The sequence below is a fragment of the Rhinolophus sinicus genome, linkage group LG06, assembly GCF_036562045.2.
Source record: "Rhinolophus sinicus isolate RSC01 linkage group LG06, ASM3656204v1, whole genome shotgun sequence".
Classification (NCBI taxonomy): domain Eukaryota; kingdom Metazoa; phylum Chordata; class Mammalia; order Chiroptera; family Rhinolophidae; genus Rhinolophus; species Rhinolophus sinicus.
Genome location: NC_133756.1, coordinates 161417297 through 161433040, shown reverse-complemented (window position 1 = coordinate 161433040; position 15744 = coordinate 161417297). Strand labels below are relative to the sequence as shown.

The window sequence follows — 15744 nt, the reverse complement described above, 5'->3', positions numbered from 1 at the left end:
ATTGATGGTATGTACTTAGGTACCACATGGGGTGAGAGGAGAGGAAATGATAAGCCGGTGAGGCGCTGTCACCCGGCAGCTGGAAGCCTTTCTCACTGCTGTCGCGCCCCAGGCTTCAGCTGTTGAATTTGTAAAATGAAGACACTGGATCCTACCCCCGGGGTCAGCTCTTGCTCAGTGGCATCAGCTAGTTCTTGGTTCCTGTTCTGCCCATAAAAATGTTTTCATTCACTCTAAACATACGTGTTTGCTGGCATCCAGCACGTGCTGCCTGCCCTGTGCTGGTGGTTGGGGTACGTCAGGAACCAGATGGGCCTGGTTCTGGGCCCATGGAACTTACAGCACAGTGGGGATGACATAGCCCCCAAAATTACAAAGGGGGAGAGATCTACAAAAGGGAAATACAGGGTTTGACGGGATGGCCTCTGAAGATCTTTCTCACCCCTGTGTGGTTCTAGGTCCTTTAGATGGTTTAACTGGTATCTTCGCAAATGCCATGCCTTGGCCCAGTGGACATGTCCTTTAGGAGGGGCAGGGACTAGTTTCAGGGACAATCTGACCTGTCCCAGCAGACAGGCAGGAGGCAGATTTGGCTGGGTCCCACTGCAGTGACCACTCGTGGGATGCTGGTGGGCAGGCACCCTTGAGAGCAGCCACAGGGACCCGCAGCCCATGTTGGGCCTGGAGCCCCTGTTGAAGGTGCCAACAGAAATCTAGAATGGCTAACACATGGAGACGCCTTCTCTGAAGTGACAGCCAGCGCTGTAGCCATGTGGTCACAGGCACACGCACGCTGGAATCCCAGCCACACAGCCTCATAGTCATGGGGCACCTGTCACAGTGCTGGTTCCCAGGCTCCGGTGCAGCCTCTGGGTTGGACTTGACCTGCCCCAGCTTCATCCCATTACGCAGCCGTTTACTGAGCAGAACTGAGGGCCCATGTGCACAAAACACATGGACACAGGTACATCAGACAGCACCCCCACCCCAAGAAACGCAGGTGTGCGAGGAATGCAGACAGCAAATGATGAGCTGTCCGACAGCTGATCCCATGGGGGCCTCTAGAAAAGGGAGCCAGCTGTGCTGTGAGGGCAGGAGATGAGGACAAAGAAGGCCTTTGAGCTCAGACGTCCGGGAAGAGCTTAGCAGGCAGGTGCAGCAGTGTGGAGTGTGAGAGGGCAAGGCACATTTGGCCTGGCCAGAGCTGGCCGTGGTAGAATCGCCCAGCTTGGCCAGTGAAATAGGAGAGGGTGGTGAGGGTGATGGGTCATAGGTTTTGGTACGTGGGTGGCCAGGCACTGGCCAGAAGGCGGAAGAGAACAGCGTGAGGAAAGCTGGTTTGGGACTTGGTGAGCTTGTGTGAGGGACCCACAAGGAGAGAGGCCCAGGAGGCATTTCCGCTTTGGGATCTCGGTGAACTGGAAGCCGGGAGAGGCCCTCCAGGGAGAGCACTGTATGAGCAAAGGCCTAGTGACAGCCCTGCTGCCTCCATCCTGCAGGGGTGAAAGGAGTGCCCAGTGGTGACCAGGGAGGAGGAGGACAGCAAGATGTCTTGCAAGCCCAGGGACAGAATGTCCAGGTGGAGCTGTTAGCAAGAGGATGGGCAGGTGCCCATGGACTTGGCCACGAGGAGGGACCTTGGAACCAGTGTGGCTGGTTATGTGTGTTGTGGGGGGTCTGTTGAAGGCAGAGGCCTCTTTTAAGCATGGCTGGGAGGCTGGGGATGTGGCTGCTTCGTGCCACGGCGCTGTGGGAAAGGCCCAATCCGGTTCCTGTGCTGTGGGAGGTGTGGAGGTGCTTGTTTTCAGATCCCTGAGGAAGGAGGAGGTGGGAGTCAGCACATGATCTGGGGTGAGCAAGGAGGGAGGAAGCGGGCTCAGCCCCGACAGCTTGGGGACTGCCAGAAGCGGGGTGGTGGTGAGGAGATGGGGAAATGCGACTGCACAGGAATGTGCTATCCTGGGGAACTTGGGAAGCTGCTGGCCCGGGTGCCACTGTCAGCTGCTTCTCCTTTCCCCGCCCTGCTGCCTGGTGACACCTTCCCACCCACCTCTGTCCTGCAGACCAACATCCCCTTCCTGCAGAACGTGCTCAACAACCAGCAGTTCCTGGCAGGCACCGTGGACACCCAGTTCATTGACGAGAACCCGGAGCTCTTCCAGCTGCGGCCCGCGCAGAACCGGGCCCAGAAGCTGCTGCACTACCTCGGTCCGTCCCCAAGACTGCCCTCCTCTCCCCTCCCCTCCCAGAGGCCTTGCTCCAGGCCCCTCGCCCAGAGAGCTTCCTAGCATCCTCTGCCCCTGCTCTCAATCTAGTCCTCTTCCTTTGCTTTGCCCTCCCCACCCCGCCTACCCTCCTTGCTCCTGATCTCAGAGACCCCCTTTTCTATCCACATGGCCCTCAATAGGTCCCCACCGCCTGGACCCAGGAGGACCTGGCTTTGGACCCAGGACGGGCCAGCTGGAGAGCTGGGCATCCTGGAGGCATCACCCCATCCCTGAGCCCACCTACTCTCACTCCTGCCCTCAACTCAAGCCTCTGCCCAGTCTGCCCTGACCCACTACCCACTCTCCCCACAGGACACATCATGGTGAATGGCCCGACCACCCCGATCCCTGTCAAGGCCAACCCCAGTCCCACGGACCCCATTGTCCCTGTGGTGCCCATAGGTAGGTGAGACCCATTCTGCCACCTCGTGGGGGAGACAGAGGAGGCTGCCATCTGCAGAATGGGTGCTAATGCTGGGTCTGCCCTAGGCCCGCCCCCGGCTGGTTTCAGAGACATCCTGCTGCGAGAGGGGCCCGAGGGCTTTGCTCGAGCTGTGCGGGGCCACCCGGGGCTGCTGCTAATGGACACAACCTTCAGGGATGCCCACCAGTCACTGCTGGCCACTCGCGTGCGAACCCACGACCTCAAAAAGATCTCCCCCTATGTGGCCCACAACTTCAGCAAGCTCTTCAGCATAGAGAACTGGGGAGGTAGGCCGGAGGGCTGGACGGTGGGCAGGGCCTGGCAGGAACTGAGCACCCCGTGTGATCAGGCTACTGGGGACTCGCAGGAGAAGCTAGAGGTGCTGACATTGAGGGAACTGGTGAGGACTGAACAAGGCAAACGGTGACTGGTGCCCACTCTGGCCAGGCCTGGTGCCAGGTGCGAGATCGCAGAGCTGAGACCCAGGAAGCTGAGGGTCAGCGGGGCAACACATCTTAATTATAGCACAGAATTGGCACAGAGGACACAGCCCCAGCTGCCCTGAGATCAGTGAAGGGAAACATGTTGGGGGGTCTGGGTGGGAATGTGAGGGACCCTGAAGATAAGCAGGGCCTGGCATTAGGCCAGAGCTGCAGGATATGGTGGGGTCCCCGGGACACTTGGGGCTGACCTGGGACTCTTGGTCCTTGCGCAGGGGCCACGTTTGACGTTGCAATGCGCTTCCTGTACGAGTGCCCTTGGCGGCGTCTGCAGGAGCTCCGGGAGCTCATCCCCAACATCCCGTTCCAGATGTTGCTGCGGGGGGCCAATGCCGTGGGTTACACCAACTACCCCGACAATGTGGTCTTCAAGTGAGCCCGGGGTCGGGTGGGTGTGGGGGAGACGCCACACAGCAGGTGCCAGGCCACACGGCAATGGCCCGTGCTCCCACAGCGGGCTCCAAACAGCCTCCCAGCAGCTGCGCCCAATAGGGGCTGCTATTTGGAAATGTCATCAAGTGCAGAATTACAGCTGGAGAACTGGAAGGGCTTCTAGCTCGTGGGCCAGTGGAGGCCCCAGGAAGGCCGGTGACTTGTCCCCGGCCACGTGATATACGGCGGGGGCTGGGACCTGGCCTCAGGACTCCTTGTTCAGGGCTTTCTCCCTCATTCCTTTGCAAAGTAAAGACTGGCTGCTACTCCTGACCTGGGCCCAGCCAGCATGGACAGCTCTGCTCTGTGCCCACATGCCTCTGGGGCGACCCTGCCCAGCTCAGGCTGCCCTGGAGGCCACACTGTGGTGCCTACCCCCCCCCCCCCACTGACTGGGTCCCATGCCCCGTCAGGCCAGACCCTAAGAACTCATCACCCAGGGGCCACAGATGGTCCAGAAGCCAGAGAAGGAAGTGGGGGTGGGGGGTGGTGGGGGGCTAACCCCTGGGCTCTCCTACCCACTCAGGTTCTGTGAGGTGGCCAAGGAGAATGGCATGGACATCTTCCGGGTCTTTGACTCCCTCAACTACCTGCCCAATCTCCTGCTGGGCATGGAGGCCGCAGGCAGTGCTGGTGGCGTGGTGGAGGCCGCCATCTCCTACACGGGTGACGTGGCCGACCCGAGCCGCACCAAGTACTCGCTGCAGTATTACATGGGCTTGGCCGAAGAGCTGGTGCGAGCTGGCACCCACATCCTGTGCATCAAGGTGCCTGGGCCAGCCCACCTCTCGGCCTCCCTACACGTTTCCCGCTCCTGTCCTCCACAGGCACACTGTCCCTTTCTTACCATCTCGTCCTCTTTTCGCACAGGACATGGCAGGGCTGCTGAAGCCAGCGGCCTGCACCATGCTGGTCGGCTCTCTCCGGGACCGCTTCCCTGACCTCCCGCTGCACGTCCACACCCATGACACGTCAGGGGCAGGCGTGGCAGCCATGCTGGCCTGTGCCCAGGCTGGGGCCGATGTGGTGGACGTGGCAGCTGATTCCATGTCCGGGATGACTTCACAGCCCAGCATGGGGGCCTTGGTGGCCTGTACCCGAGGCACTCCCCTGGACACAGGTAGGGAAGGAGCAGCCCGTGGCCATCCCCTTTCAAAGCCACGCCCCCACCGGTCCCATGGAGTCTGGAGGGTTCTAGAATTCACACCCTTGCCTGGCCATGCCTTCCATCACCCAAGTCTGAGGTGGGACCTGAGCTAGCCCTGGGGTCCTGGAGGAGCAGCTGGGCGCTCGGCACATTTCTCAGCCCTCTCCTACCTCTGGCCTCCCTGCAGGGGTGCCCCTGGAGCGCGTGTTTGACTACAGTGAGTACTGGGAGGGGACCCGGGGACTGTATGCTGCCTTTGACTGCACGGCCACCATGAAGTCTGGCAACTCGGACGTGTATGAGAATGAGATCCCAGGGGGCCAGTACACCAACCTGCACTTCCAGGCACACAGCATGGGGCTGGGCTCCAAGTTCAAGGAGGTCAAGAAGGCCTACGTGGAAGCCAACCAGATGCTCGGCGATCTCATCAAGGTAAGCCAGGCCGTGCCCCTTTCCCCCGCTTCTGGGTCTTTATAAGGAGCCTGGCACCCTAACGCACGGGCCCTTCTCCTCAGGTGACACCCTCCTCCAAGATCGTGGGGGACCTGGCCCAGTTCATGGTGCAGAACGGGCTGAGCAGGGCCGAGGCCGAGGCCCAGGCAGAAGAGCTGTCCTTCCCCCGCTCCGTGGTGGAGTTCCTGCAGGGCTACATCGGCATTCCGCACGGGGGCTTCCCGGAGCCCCTTCGCTCCAAGGTAGGGAAGGCCTAGCCCAGTGTCGGGGGGGCTTAGGCGTAGGAACCGGGCCTGACCCTCTGCTGTGCTCCCCAGGTGCTAAAGGACCTGCCGCGGGTGGAGGGGCGGCCTGGAGCCTCCCTCCCTCCCCTGGATCTACAGGCACTAGAGAAGGAGCTGACAGAGCGGCACGGGGAGGAGCTGACCCCGGAGGACGTGCTGTCAGCGGCCATCTACCCCGACGTCTTTGCCCACTTCAAGGACTTCACTGCCACCTTTGGCCCCCTGGACAGCCTCAATACCCGCCTCTTCCTCCAGGGACCCAAAATTGCAGAGGAGTTTGAGGTCAGTGGCTCTGGCACCCATGTACACACCCCCGCGGGACCTGTCCCCACAGCCCTAAGGACCCAGCACATCTGGAGCACTAGACTTTGGCCGGGCTGGCACCGGGCTTTCAAAGCTCTGGGTGCACAAAGTACCCTTGGGAGATGGAGCCAGGCCTTGTAAGGAGCTGGAGTCCAGGATGGGGGAACTTGCCTGGGACGGGGGTGGGTGGGGTGGGGGTGGGGCTGCTCTCCTCGCACCTGTCCCCCTCCCCGCTCTGAGCTTCCACGTCCTGCTGCAGGTGGAGCTGGAGCGGGGCAAGACACTGCATATCAAAGCCCTGGCAGTCAGTGACCTGAACCGGGCTGGCCAGCGGCAGGTCTTCTTCGAGCTCAATGGACAGCTGCGTTCCATTCTCGTCAAGGACACACAGGCCATGAAGGTATTGTTCCCCGTGCCAGCCGGGTGGCAGGGGCAGCGGGGCCTGCTGTCTCACGTCCCCTTTCCTGTCTGCAGGAGATGCACTTTCACCCCAAGGCCCTGAAGGACGTGAAAGGCCAGATCGGGGCACCCATGCCTGGGAAGGTGATAGACATCAAGGTGGCTGCAGGGAACAAGGTGGCTAAAGGCCAGCCCCTGTGTGTGCTCAGCGCCATGAAGATGGAGACTGTGGTGACGTCACCCATTGAAGGCACTGTCCGCAAGGTCCATGTAAACACAGACATGACACTGGAGGGCGATGACCTCATCCTGGAGATTGAGTGACCTTGCCCCAGACTTGCGGCCCGCCGTCCCCACCCCAAGCCCTCTACAGCCGCTGCTGCCAGAGCAGGCCCAGGCCAGCCGGGGCCTGAGGGCAGGAAGGCCTGGCCCTGGAGCGCCTGTCCTCAGCCGCTTGTGGCAGGACACTGCCGGCGGTGGCCCTTCCTTCTCCAGCCATCTATCCTTTCTCTGCTGGTGGACAGTCACTCATATTCACCTCTTGCCAAATAAGGGTCCTATCCTTGCTGGAGACTACAGGTGATATTACAGGTGGGCCTAGGAGCCAGGAGAGCAGGTTTAGGGGTCCTACCCCTTGGGGGGAGACCTAAGCCCCAAGTCCTGAGAACTTTCCTCAATAAAACTGGCTTTCCCCTGCCTCCACTGCTGGGTCCTTTGCAGGTCACCCCTCGTGCCACTCAGCAAAGTGCCTCTTGGACCACCCAGGCCAGCTGTTATTTTCTTCCTTGGAGGGTAGTGAGGATGACAGTAGTAGCCTTGGTTTAAGCTACTACTGAGTGCCTGCTGTATACATACCCAAACAGGATTAGCTAGTTGTCGCTGAGAGTCGGGGCCAGGTGAGCCGAACAGGCTGTTCTAAGCACTTAATACCTGTTAACTCAGGCAATCAGCCTACGCCCATTTTATGGACACAGAAATGGGAGTCACAGGAAGGTTAAATAACTTGTCTAGAACCAGCACAGCTAGTAAGACGCAGAGAGGGTTCAAATTCAGGTTGTCAGTGGATTTGCTTTCCAAACACACTGCTTTCTTTACCTTTTAAACCCAGGGCCAACCTCCCACTCCATCCATTCAGGACTGGACACAAACAGGTGCCACTTTCCGGGAGGCAGGCGAGATGGTGTGGGAACCTCGGGGTGAGGATTCTGCTGGGAGGTTAGCGACACTGGACTGCGAGTCCCAGGCCCTAAGCCTGCCCACCCTGACAAGCAGCTCTCAGGAGAACCGTAATCCTGAGCCCCAGTTCTCTCACCTTTGGAGTGGGACAGCAACCCTGCCTCCATCACCACTGCTGCCCCCACATGGGGGAGGTGAGGATGGGCTGGGGGGTCCGTTCCTGAGCAGAGGAGCATGAGGAGGACATGGAGGGGCAAAGCCCAGATACTCTGACCCCCAGGGAACCATCCCAGCAGCCTGCCAGCCTCCTCTTTGGACGCCAGGATCCCCAAGGTACCTTCCAAATAGGCCCATGCTCACCCTCCTCTGCCTCTGCCAGCTGCTGCACAGAACTTCCCAGCAAGGTAGGTGTATGACTGTCACGATGCCCTTTTAGATCCAGGTGAATATAGTTTAGTCACAGCCAACCTGGGGGTGCCACAGGAAGTGACTGCACATCTGTTTCTTTCAACCACCAGCCTCAGGGAAGGGGACTCAGGACACCCTCCCCGAGTCTGGAATGGGACCTGAAAACCATTCTGAAAAGAAGAGCCGGTAGAACGTTAGCAGGTTCTAAAAAAGAATCTGTGTTGCAGTGTTGCTCAGCAGGGTCTGCTGTTCTCAGGGCTGCAGCCTTTGTCCCAGGCTCCTCCAGGGCCCAGACAAGCAGCACGGTGGCAGAGGTCCGAGGTGGAGAGAGCCAGAAAAGCCTCCACTCCCAGGTGACTCTGAGCTGGCTCGTTTTCCATTTTGGATCTATTTCCTCTTGTATAACATGAGGCTGGTAGACTTTGGGGTGGTCCTGGTGGGGCCCCACAGAGGAGCCTCCACCATGTCCGAGGGTATAGGTTGGAGGCTCCATCGCTGGGGACAGGGCCCTGCATCCCATTTCCTGACACTGGTATCCAAGGCACAGACCCCAGGATGAGCTGGGCCCACACCTGGTACCTGCAGTCCCAGGCCCACCTGTGTTAGGACTGGGGGCCTGGCTCAGGAAGGAGGAAGCGGCGAGACCCAAGGCACCCAGAGCCCCGCTCCCCCATCTTGTCCCTACTCTTGGGAACTGTCCCTACCAAGCTGACTTGCCCAGAGATTAGTGTTCAATGTGCTAGGACAGGTGGTGGGCACACTCCCAAGAACCCAAATAGATTAAATTCCCAAAGGTCCAAGGCCATGTTACCCAAGTTAAATCTCTTTAATATCCCAATACAAAGTTCCTGATGCAAAAAGACAATGAGAAAACCCTGGGAAGTTGGGGGGAGGCGTTCTGTAAATTGCACCCCCAGCAGCTTTTCAGGGCAGAGGCGCTCAGAGAAGCAGCAGTCCAAAGTGAGGAGGGGGGTGCTCGGCTCCTGGGACCTTGTCCCCTCACTCCCAGCTGCTCCGCATCCATTTCGAGGAGCCGCACCCTTTGGATATCCGCTCCTTTCTCTTGGTCCCTGGGATTCAACTAGCTCTGGCTTCAATCCCCTACAAAATTCCTGAGATCTCGGGGACCCCAGCCAGCTCCTCCCCTGCACTCCCCCTCGATGGGGAGGGGCTGGGAGCCCATGAGAGTTCACACGAGTGTGTACAGGAGCAGGGGTCAGGAGCACAGGGGCACCTCTGAGTCCCCCGCCCGCTCCAGGAGCACACACAGGGGAAGGCTGCCGTAGAGCTTGGGGTCTGTGAGGGGCTGGAGCAGAAGCAGAAAGAGTCCTACACCCAGGGTGTAGCCTGCCAGCAGGCGCCGCCGCTGTGGATGCTCGAGCGCCGCGCACACGGCGGGGAAGCCCATGTAATTGCAGAAGGAGTGGCAGAGGACGGGCCCGATCAGGTGTCCTGGGCGGGGAGACAGAGCAGCGCATGGAGCAGCCCCAGCACCTTCCCGGGCCTTTCCAGGGCCAATGACCCTCATTCCCTGACAGGAGATCAGCGCCCCGCTCATCCACCCACATGCCAAGGCCTCTGCTTCCTTCCATCGCTCAGACCTCACCAGGCTGAGGGCCCAGGGACTGAAGTTTAAGAAACAAAAACTTGTCGCTCCTAGAGCAGTCTTCCCATTCTCCCCTCCCTCCTGTGGGCCTGAGCCCCCAGAGACCCGAGAGAGACTGAGGACCAACCTGTCCGGATGAAGAGGAAAGCAGTGTAGGCACCGAAGACAGCTGTGTAGGAGAACTGGAACGCTGGAGACGTGGAGGCCGCGTAACCACACCTGCAGGCCCTTCCTGTCCCAGCACTGCACACCCATCAGCCAGAGACATCCCCTCCCCCCTGGGGGCAGCGGCTGCTGCCCCAGCACCTCTGGCTGTCCTACACCCCAACTCCCAGGGTCAGCACCCCTCTAATACTATAGCCCTCTGTTCCCAATTCTCCCTCCAGAGTGGCTATCGGGGACACCCTCACACACCCCAACCCGGGATGGCCCCAGGCACGCGCTCTAAGGACTCACCTGCAGACAAGATGATGCTCCCCACACTGTTCTGGCGGAAACGAAGCTGCTCAAAAATGTGGTGAAAATGCGCTGGGAGGAAGGTGAAAACCACATCACCTTCTGCTCAGCCTGCCCTACAGGCCCTACCCTGGCCCCGAGCCCCATTCTTGGCTCTCATGCTGCAAACATCTTAACAGGACCAGGTTGGACAGACTCACCGACTCCAAAGAAGAGCGGGCAGGTGAACACGGCAGGGCCCAGGCCGGTACACGGTGCCAACATGGGCAGCATGCAGGCCCGGAACACCAGCTCCTCCGTCAGGGGAGCGATCACTTGGTTCCGCAGCCAGCGCATGTCCGTGAGGCAGCGGGCCCAGGAACGAGGGGCTAGGGTGGCGATTCAGGCCAAGCAATGAGTGACTAGCAAGTGAACAGAGAAACCCGCAGGGCCCCAAATGCCCCTCTCCCACAAACTTCCCGGTCAAACTCAGATTAGGTATCAATACTCCTGAGAAGAGGTAAACGGCGAGCTTGGTTTATCAGACCCCAGCATAAGACAACATCTCAAGAGGACTGAACAGAAAGGCATTCGTAGCTGAGGCAGGACGTCCTGGATGTGAACTTGGGAAACATCAAAATCTGCCCAAGACCAGCTCTGGTTTGGAGAAGCCAGAGGTTAGGGAAAGCAAGGAACAATGCTCTCTACTCCACACCAAGTGCTGCTGGGGGCCCTAGGGGACTCCTTGGATATCAGGGGCCGACTCCTACAGGCCACTTACTACATATTCCCATGTTACTGACGAGGAAACACCACATCTCACATCTCACAGTCAGGTCCCACCATGAGACGGATGAGTGCCTTTGTCCTGAACTGCCTGTGCCTACTTTTTCCCTCAGCCCTGAAGACTCACCTAAGACAACCTTCAACCCGTCTGCCAGGTCACAGGGGCAATCCATAGAGAGCTGCATCAGTGGGCCCAGAAAAAGGATCTGAAAGCAGAAAAACAGGTGCAATCAAACGAAAGGCTTAAACCATAATCCACTGCCCTTGCCCAGACAAGGCCGCATGAGACGCTTCCTGTTCTCTGCCAGGATTTCCCGAGAGCCTCCAGCCATCTCACAATTCCTGCCTCCCATCAGTCAAAAACAACACTATCAGACTAAGAAAAAAAGTAACAAAAAGGAGCCTCATGCTAATAACAAAAAACAGGAGGGAAGATAAAGCAGGACTCACCATGGTCAGTAGCAGGGGCAGCAATGCTGCTGGGAAAATGCCCTCCAGCCTGAAGCCCATCAGCGTGAGCAGGGATGTGCCTGGCTGAGCCACAGGAACGGGGGCATCAGTCTTGCTCCCTCCCCCAAAGACCCGAGACCTCTCCCCGGTTGCCCTCTGCCCCGCCTCCGTCGCACCTGGATGCCTGTCAGTTCCCTCCAGAGTAGCACGCAAAGGGGCGACAGGCTGGACACCACCAGGACACTGGTGAAGCGCCGCTTGATGACGGCAGGGTGGTCCCTATGGAGGAGGCCGAAAGTTCAGGGGGCCCACAGCCGCCTGCAGACAACGCCGCCCCGCCCGCGGCTCGCCCGAGCTCCGCCCGCAGCCCCGCCTCGCGGAGGCGCGGGTTCCAGCCGCGCGCGCAGCCCCCGCACCTGGGCAGCTCGCTCTTCCAGACATAGAGGCTGCCCACGTAGGAGCAGGCGAGGCTGAGGCAGGAGAACACCGACACCCAGCAGCACAGCCCGGGACCCGGACCGCCCAGAGCCGCCGACTCGGGCTGCCGCTCCGGCCGTGACACCGACAGCAGGCGCAGCCCATCCCCGCCCAGCGCCGCCATCGCGCCCGGACCCGCGGCGCCCAAGAGTGACGCGAACCTCCGGGGCTCGGCCCGCGCCTGCCGAAAACTCGGGTGACGTCATCCGGAGGCGCGGGCTCCCGGCCCCGCCCTCGACTCCGCCCGCGACACTGAAACAGACCCGGTGCGTGGAGCAGGTTTATTGAAAAACAGACAACACGTGGTCCCCGCAGCCATCCTGCGCGGGGAGAGGGCTTGACTCAGGGGTCGGGACTCAGCCACTCCGACAGGTTGGAGACCTCCTGCAGCCACAGCGCGTCCTGCGGGAAGAAGGGGGGTCGGGGGGTGAGGACCCCTCGGCAGCTGCCGAATCCCCGCCCTCCCCTGCGCGGCCCTCGCGGGGTTACCTCCTGGCTCCTCCCGGGGCCCGCCCTGCTTCCGCTAGGGGTCAAGGAGGCCTCTGGGGACTCGGTGCAGTGCCGGGCACCCTCTGACGCGCTCGGGCCCCTGGCAGAGTAGAAATCCTGCGTGTCCTTCACGACCTGGCGGAGGCTGCCTTTCTTGAGCCTCTTGTTTTCCACTTGCCCGCTGGTCCCTAGGAGAAAACAAGCCCACTCATCTTACACAGCCCTGTGCTAGAAAGACCCTTGGGGAAACCTGGGTGAAAGGGAGAAGCTGGGGGCCCCCCCGCTCTATCAGCTTTCCCACCTTAGAAACCTTTCATCAGGTCCCGTCCAGATCAAAACCCGGCAGCTCCCGGTTTTGACAGAGCCCTAGAAAGTAGTTTACAGGCTCTGGGCCTCACGTGGAAAGGTGCTGCTGGCTCGGGTAGTAGATGGCCTAGTAGACGGCCGTCAGCTGTAGCCAGTTAGCCAATTGGCAGCCAATATAACTGCTGCGGCAACGGAGGAGAGCCGAGGAACAAAGTCGAGAGGAGTGGAGGAGAGTCGTCAGTCAGTTGGCAGAAAAACGGACAGCAGGTCGCACGTCCGGTGAACCCAGCCTCCAGTGAGACCACAGTGGTATGACTCCCCTACCTATGGCTCCGTGGGTGTTCCTTTTTGGCCTCACCATATCCTGCGTTCTTATGTGGGGAGAGGGACCAGAGAACCCGCAGGCCGCCCCGCACGACAAATGGCGCAGCGAGCAGGGTATGGTGCCGGCCAAAACCTACCAATGCATGGTGGAGCGGTTTGTGCATGTGAGAGCTCAGCTTCCGGAGGCCCATGAGGAGCGACACCGGGAACGGGAGGCACAGTCTTCCTGGGAGACTCAAGCCTCCAGCTGGCACACCACCTTCTTGGCCATGAAAGGCGTTGCCTTCATTTTGGTGATCTGCTGTGGCCTTGGGCTCTGAGGGTTGTGGACATCTTACACGGAGGCCTCCACCCCCTCAGACACCTGGCACGGTGAGCAAGATCCTGACAAGGCAGGAATGGAGTCTGACTCTGGGCAGGAGGACGTGTGGCCCCCACACAGTGTGTGGTGTCCGGTGGCCACTGTTCTCAGGAGTTGGACCCCCAAGGAGAGGTGGGAGGACATAGACGGCTCTCCGGCCAGCGTGGAGAGGGCCCTGCAGGCTCTGGCTGAGCGGTTGCCGGAGGAGGAGAAGGCTACAGCCGGCCGTGTGGGCTGGATGTTCCTCAAGGCCTTGAGTTGCAACACGGAAAATACGCTTAGTGAAATGGCCCAGGTACAGGACCAGGTGTCCTGGTTGGAAGCGCTGGAAGCTCGGGTCCGCCTGTTAGAAGAGGGACCCCACAGTGGAGACTCTGAGGCAGAGGCGGAGGAAGCTAGTGGAGACAATGTAGCTCCCAACCCTCAAGCCCAGCCAATCTTGAAGCAAAGGGTAAAACTTGAGCAACCTTTGGGCCCCGGGGGCGTTGCTGCCGGCAACCCACCTGTGACTGAGTTCACAGCCTACACCCGTTATACTCCCACTGAGTTGCAGGAGCTGGGGAGGCGGTACAGACAGCGCCCTGGAGAGCCAGTCTCGGCTTGGCTATTACGTTTATGGGATGAGGGAGCAGACAACATTCTCTGCTCCCCAGGCGAGATGGAAAAGCTAGCCTTCGTGACAGCGCATCCGTCCCTGCGACAAAGGTTACAAAACTGCCATAGATTGGCCAACAACCAGGGCAACCATTCTCTAATGGCGTGGCTCACGGCTGCGGTACGCACCGTATGGGAACAGGCTGGCGAGCTGCCAGACACTGTGAGTCAATGGCAGTCATATACAGAACTTACGCAAATAATCCGTGAAATGGGTATGAGACATGCTATTTTTAACCTCAACATGCAGGGCCCAGATGACGAGCTTTTTACTGCCAGCATGAGAGATCTGGTTTTGGATACAGCACCTGCAAGTGCTTTTGAATCCTTGATTGCTATTCTTACACCGTATGTAGGGCGACAGATCCATGAAGTTACAGCTGCCATGGTCACCCTAGGGGATGTTGAAAGCCGGAGGCGAAGGAAGTTAAGACAGGATGTCTGCGCAGTTGAGACCTGGAAGCCCAAACCAAAGGTAAAGGGGCGAGGTCGCGGGCCTCAGAGAGTAACACGCGCACAGATGTGGCGTGATCTCGTGGCAGCAGGGATCGATAGAAAGAAAATAGACCGACAACCCAATGCACTCCTGCTGGAACTTTGGAAACAGTTGCGTCCGGAACAACAATTCCGGAGAAGCGTAAAGGAGGAGTCTGGGAAAGCGCGACCCGTGTCCCTCCAGGACTTCATGCAGCCGCTTGAGGCCGGCTCCTCTCAGCTTGATTAGGGGTGGGGCCAAGGTACCTGGTCAGAGGGGACAAGCAGGGACCGGAGGCCCCACGTGGAACTGTCTGTACATTGGTCCCCTTTGAATGTACAGAGGGTTTTGGCTCTAGTTGACACTGGTGCCAACTGCAGTCTCGTTTATGGGAACCCAGAACTATTCCCTGGACCAGCAATCTGCATTGATGGCTACGGGGGGAAAAACTGTGACTGTAAAAGCTGTTTCCTTACCACTGGGTATAGGAAGGCTTCCTCCTCGTACCTACAAGGTTTATGTCTCCCCCGTTCCGGAGTATATTCTAGGGGTGGACGTGCTACATGGCCTCAGCTTACAGATGTCGGTAGGAGAGTTCCGTCTCCGGATCCGGGTGGTGAAAGCGGTGACACGCGGGCATGCTCACCACCCTCCTCAAGTGTTGCCACAGCCCTGGCGCGTGGTTACAGTGCGACAGTACCGCCTGCCAGGAGGGCAGGAGGAGATTGGTCGTACAATATTGGAATTGGAGAAGGCACATATTGTGAGGCCAACGCACAGTCCCTTTAACTCCCCAGTATGGCCTGTCAAGAAGCCAGATGGGATCTGGTGAATGACTGTGGACTACAGGGAGTTAAATAAGGTGACGCCACCCTTGCACGCTGCAGTGCCTTCAATTCATGATTTAATGGATCGTCTGACTGTCTGCCTGGGGACATATCACTATGTAGGGGGCTTGGCCAATGCTTTTTTCTCCATTGACATTGCACCCGAGTGTCAAGAGCAGTTTGCTTTTACTTGGGATGGGCGGCAGTGGACTTTTCAAGTCCTGCAAGGATACTTACACAGCCCCACTATCTGCCACGGGCTCGTGGCCCAGGATTTGGCACAGTGGGATGGCCCATCCTCTGTGGCCTTGTTTCATTATGTTGATGACATTCTGTTAACCTCAGATTCTCTTTCTGATTTAGAGCAAGCAGCTCCCTCTCTTCTCTGCCACCTGAAGTCACGCGGCTGGGCGGTGAATGAGGAAAAGGTCCAAGGCCCTGGCTTGTCCGTCAAGTTTTTGGGTGTTATGTGGTCGGGTAAGACAAAGGTTATACCTGAGGCAGTCATTGATAAGATACAAGCCTTTCCCCGGCCGACCAAGGTCTCCCAACTGCAGACGTATTTGGGTCTGCTAGGATATTGGCGGGCGTTTGTACCCCATTTAGCACAAATGGCAAGGCCCTTGTATAACATGATAAAAAAGGGGGCCTCATGGGATTGGACAGAGGCTATAGAGCAAGCCTTCGTTGCCATGAAATGGGCAGTGCAGCAGGCACAGGCTCTGCAAGTAGTGGACCCCGGCCGCCCATTTGAACTTGAT

General features: G+C 59.1%; 3 protein-coding genes across 22 annotated transcripts in view; 1 reads left to right on the top strand and 2 right to left on the bottom strand.

Annotated features, from left to right (window-relative positions):
- PC (pyruvate carboxylase) overlaps positions 1–6907 on the top strand; it is a 91971-nt gene extending 85064 nt beyond the window's left edge. For all 10 annotated transcript variants that reach the window (XM_019737667.2, XM_074336747.1, XM_074336746.1 and 7 more), the window contains 11 exons: positions 2064–2208; positions 2580–2669; positions 2757–2978; positions 3407–3563; positions 4150–4390; positions 4494–4743; positions 4958–5202; positions 5286–5465; positions 5541–5789; positions 6070–6210; positions 6285–6907. In XM_019737667.2, the coding sequence (XP_019593226.2) occupies positions 2064–2208; positions 2580–2669; positions 2757–2978; positions 3407–3563; positions 4150–4390; positions 4494–4743; positions 4958–5202; positions 5286–5465; positions 5541–5789; positions 6070–6210; positions 6285–6533 (2169 nt within the window). In that variant the 3' untranslated portion in view covers positions 6534–6907. The remainder of the gene's footprint in view (positions 1–2063; positions 2209–2579; positions 2670–2756; positions 2979–3406; positions 3564–4149; positions 4391–4493; positions 4744–4957; positions 5203–5285; positions 5466–5540; positions 5790–6069; positions 6211–6284) is intronic.
- Positions 6908–8600: 1693 nt separating this feature from the next.
- On the bottom strand, positions 8601–11823 carry RCE1 (Ras converting CAAX endopeptidase 1). Of its 9 annotated transcripts, none has more exons than XM_019737678.2 (8): positions 11487–11817; positions 11247–11349; positions 11071–11150; positions 10748–10826; positions 10056–10223; positions 9856–9927; positions 9527–9631; positions 8601–9245 (listed from the first exon to the last, which is right to left on the bottom strand). In XM_019737678.2, the coding sequence occupies exons 1-8, from the start codon at positions 11751–11753 to the stop codon at positions 9010–9012; spliced, it is 1110 nt and encodes a 369-aa protein (XP_019593237.2). In that variant the 5' UTR covers positions 11754–11817; the 3' UTR covers positions 8601–9009. The 9 variants fall into 9 exon arrangements, with proteins under 9 accessions (XP_019593237.2, XP_019593239.2, XP_019593238.2 ...); XM_019737680.2 differs by having other exon boundaries at positions 9527–9568; XM_019737679.2 differs by having other exon boundaries at positions 9527–9589; positions 11487–11811.
- The window catches only part of TOP6BL (TOP6B like initiator of meiotic double strand breaks), a 61474-nt gene continuing 57544 nt past the window's right edge, over positions 11815–15744 (bottom strand). For all 3 annotated transcript variants that reach the window (XM_074336754.1, XM_074336753.1, XM_019737676.2), the window contains 2 exons: positions 12037–12224; positions 11815–11949 (listed from right to left, as the gene is read on the bottom strand). In XM_074336754.1, the coding sequence (XP_074192855.1) occupies positions 11890–11949; positions 12037–12224 (248 nt within the window). In that variant the 3' untranslated portion in view covers positions 11815–11889. The remainder of the gene's footprint in view (positions 11950–12036; positions 12225–15744) is intronic.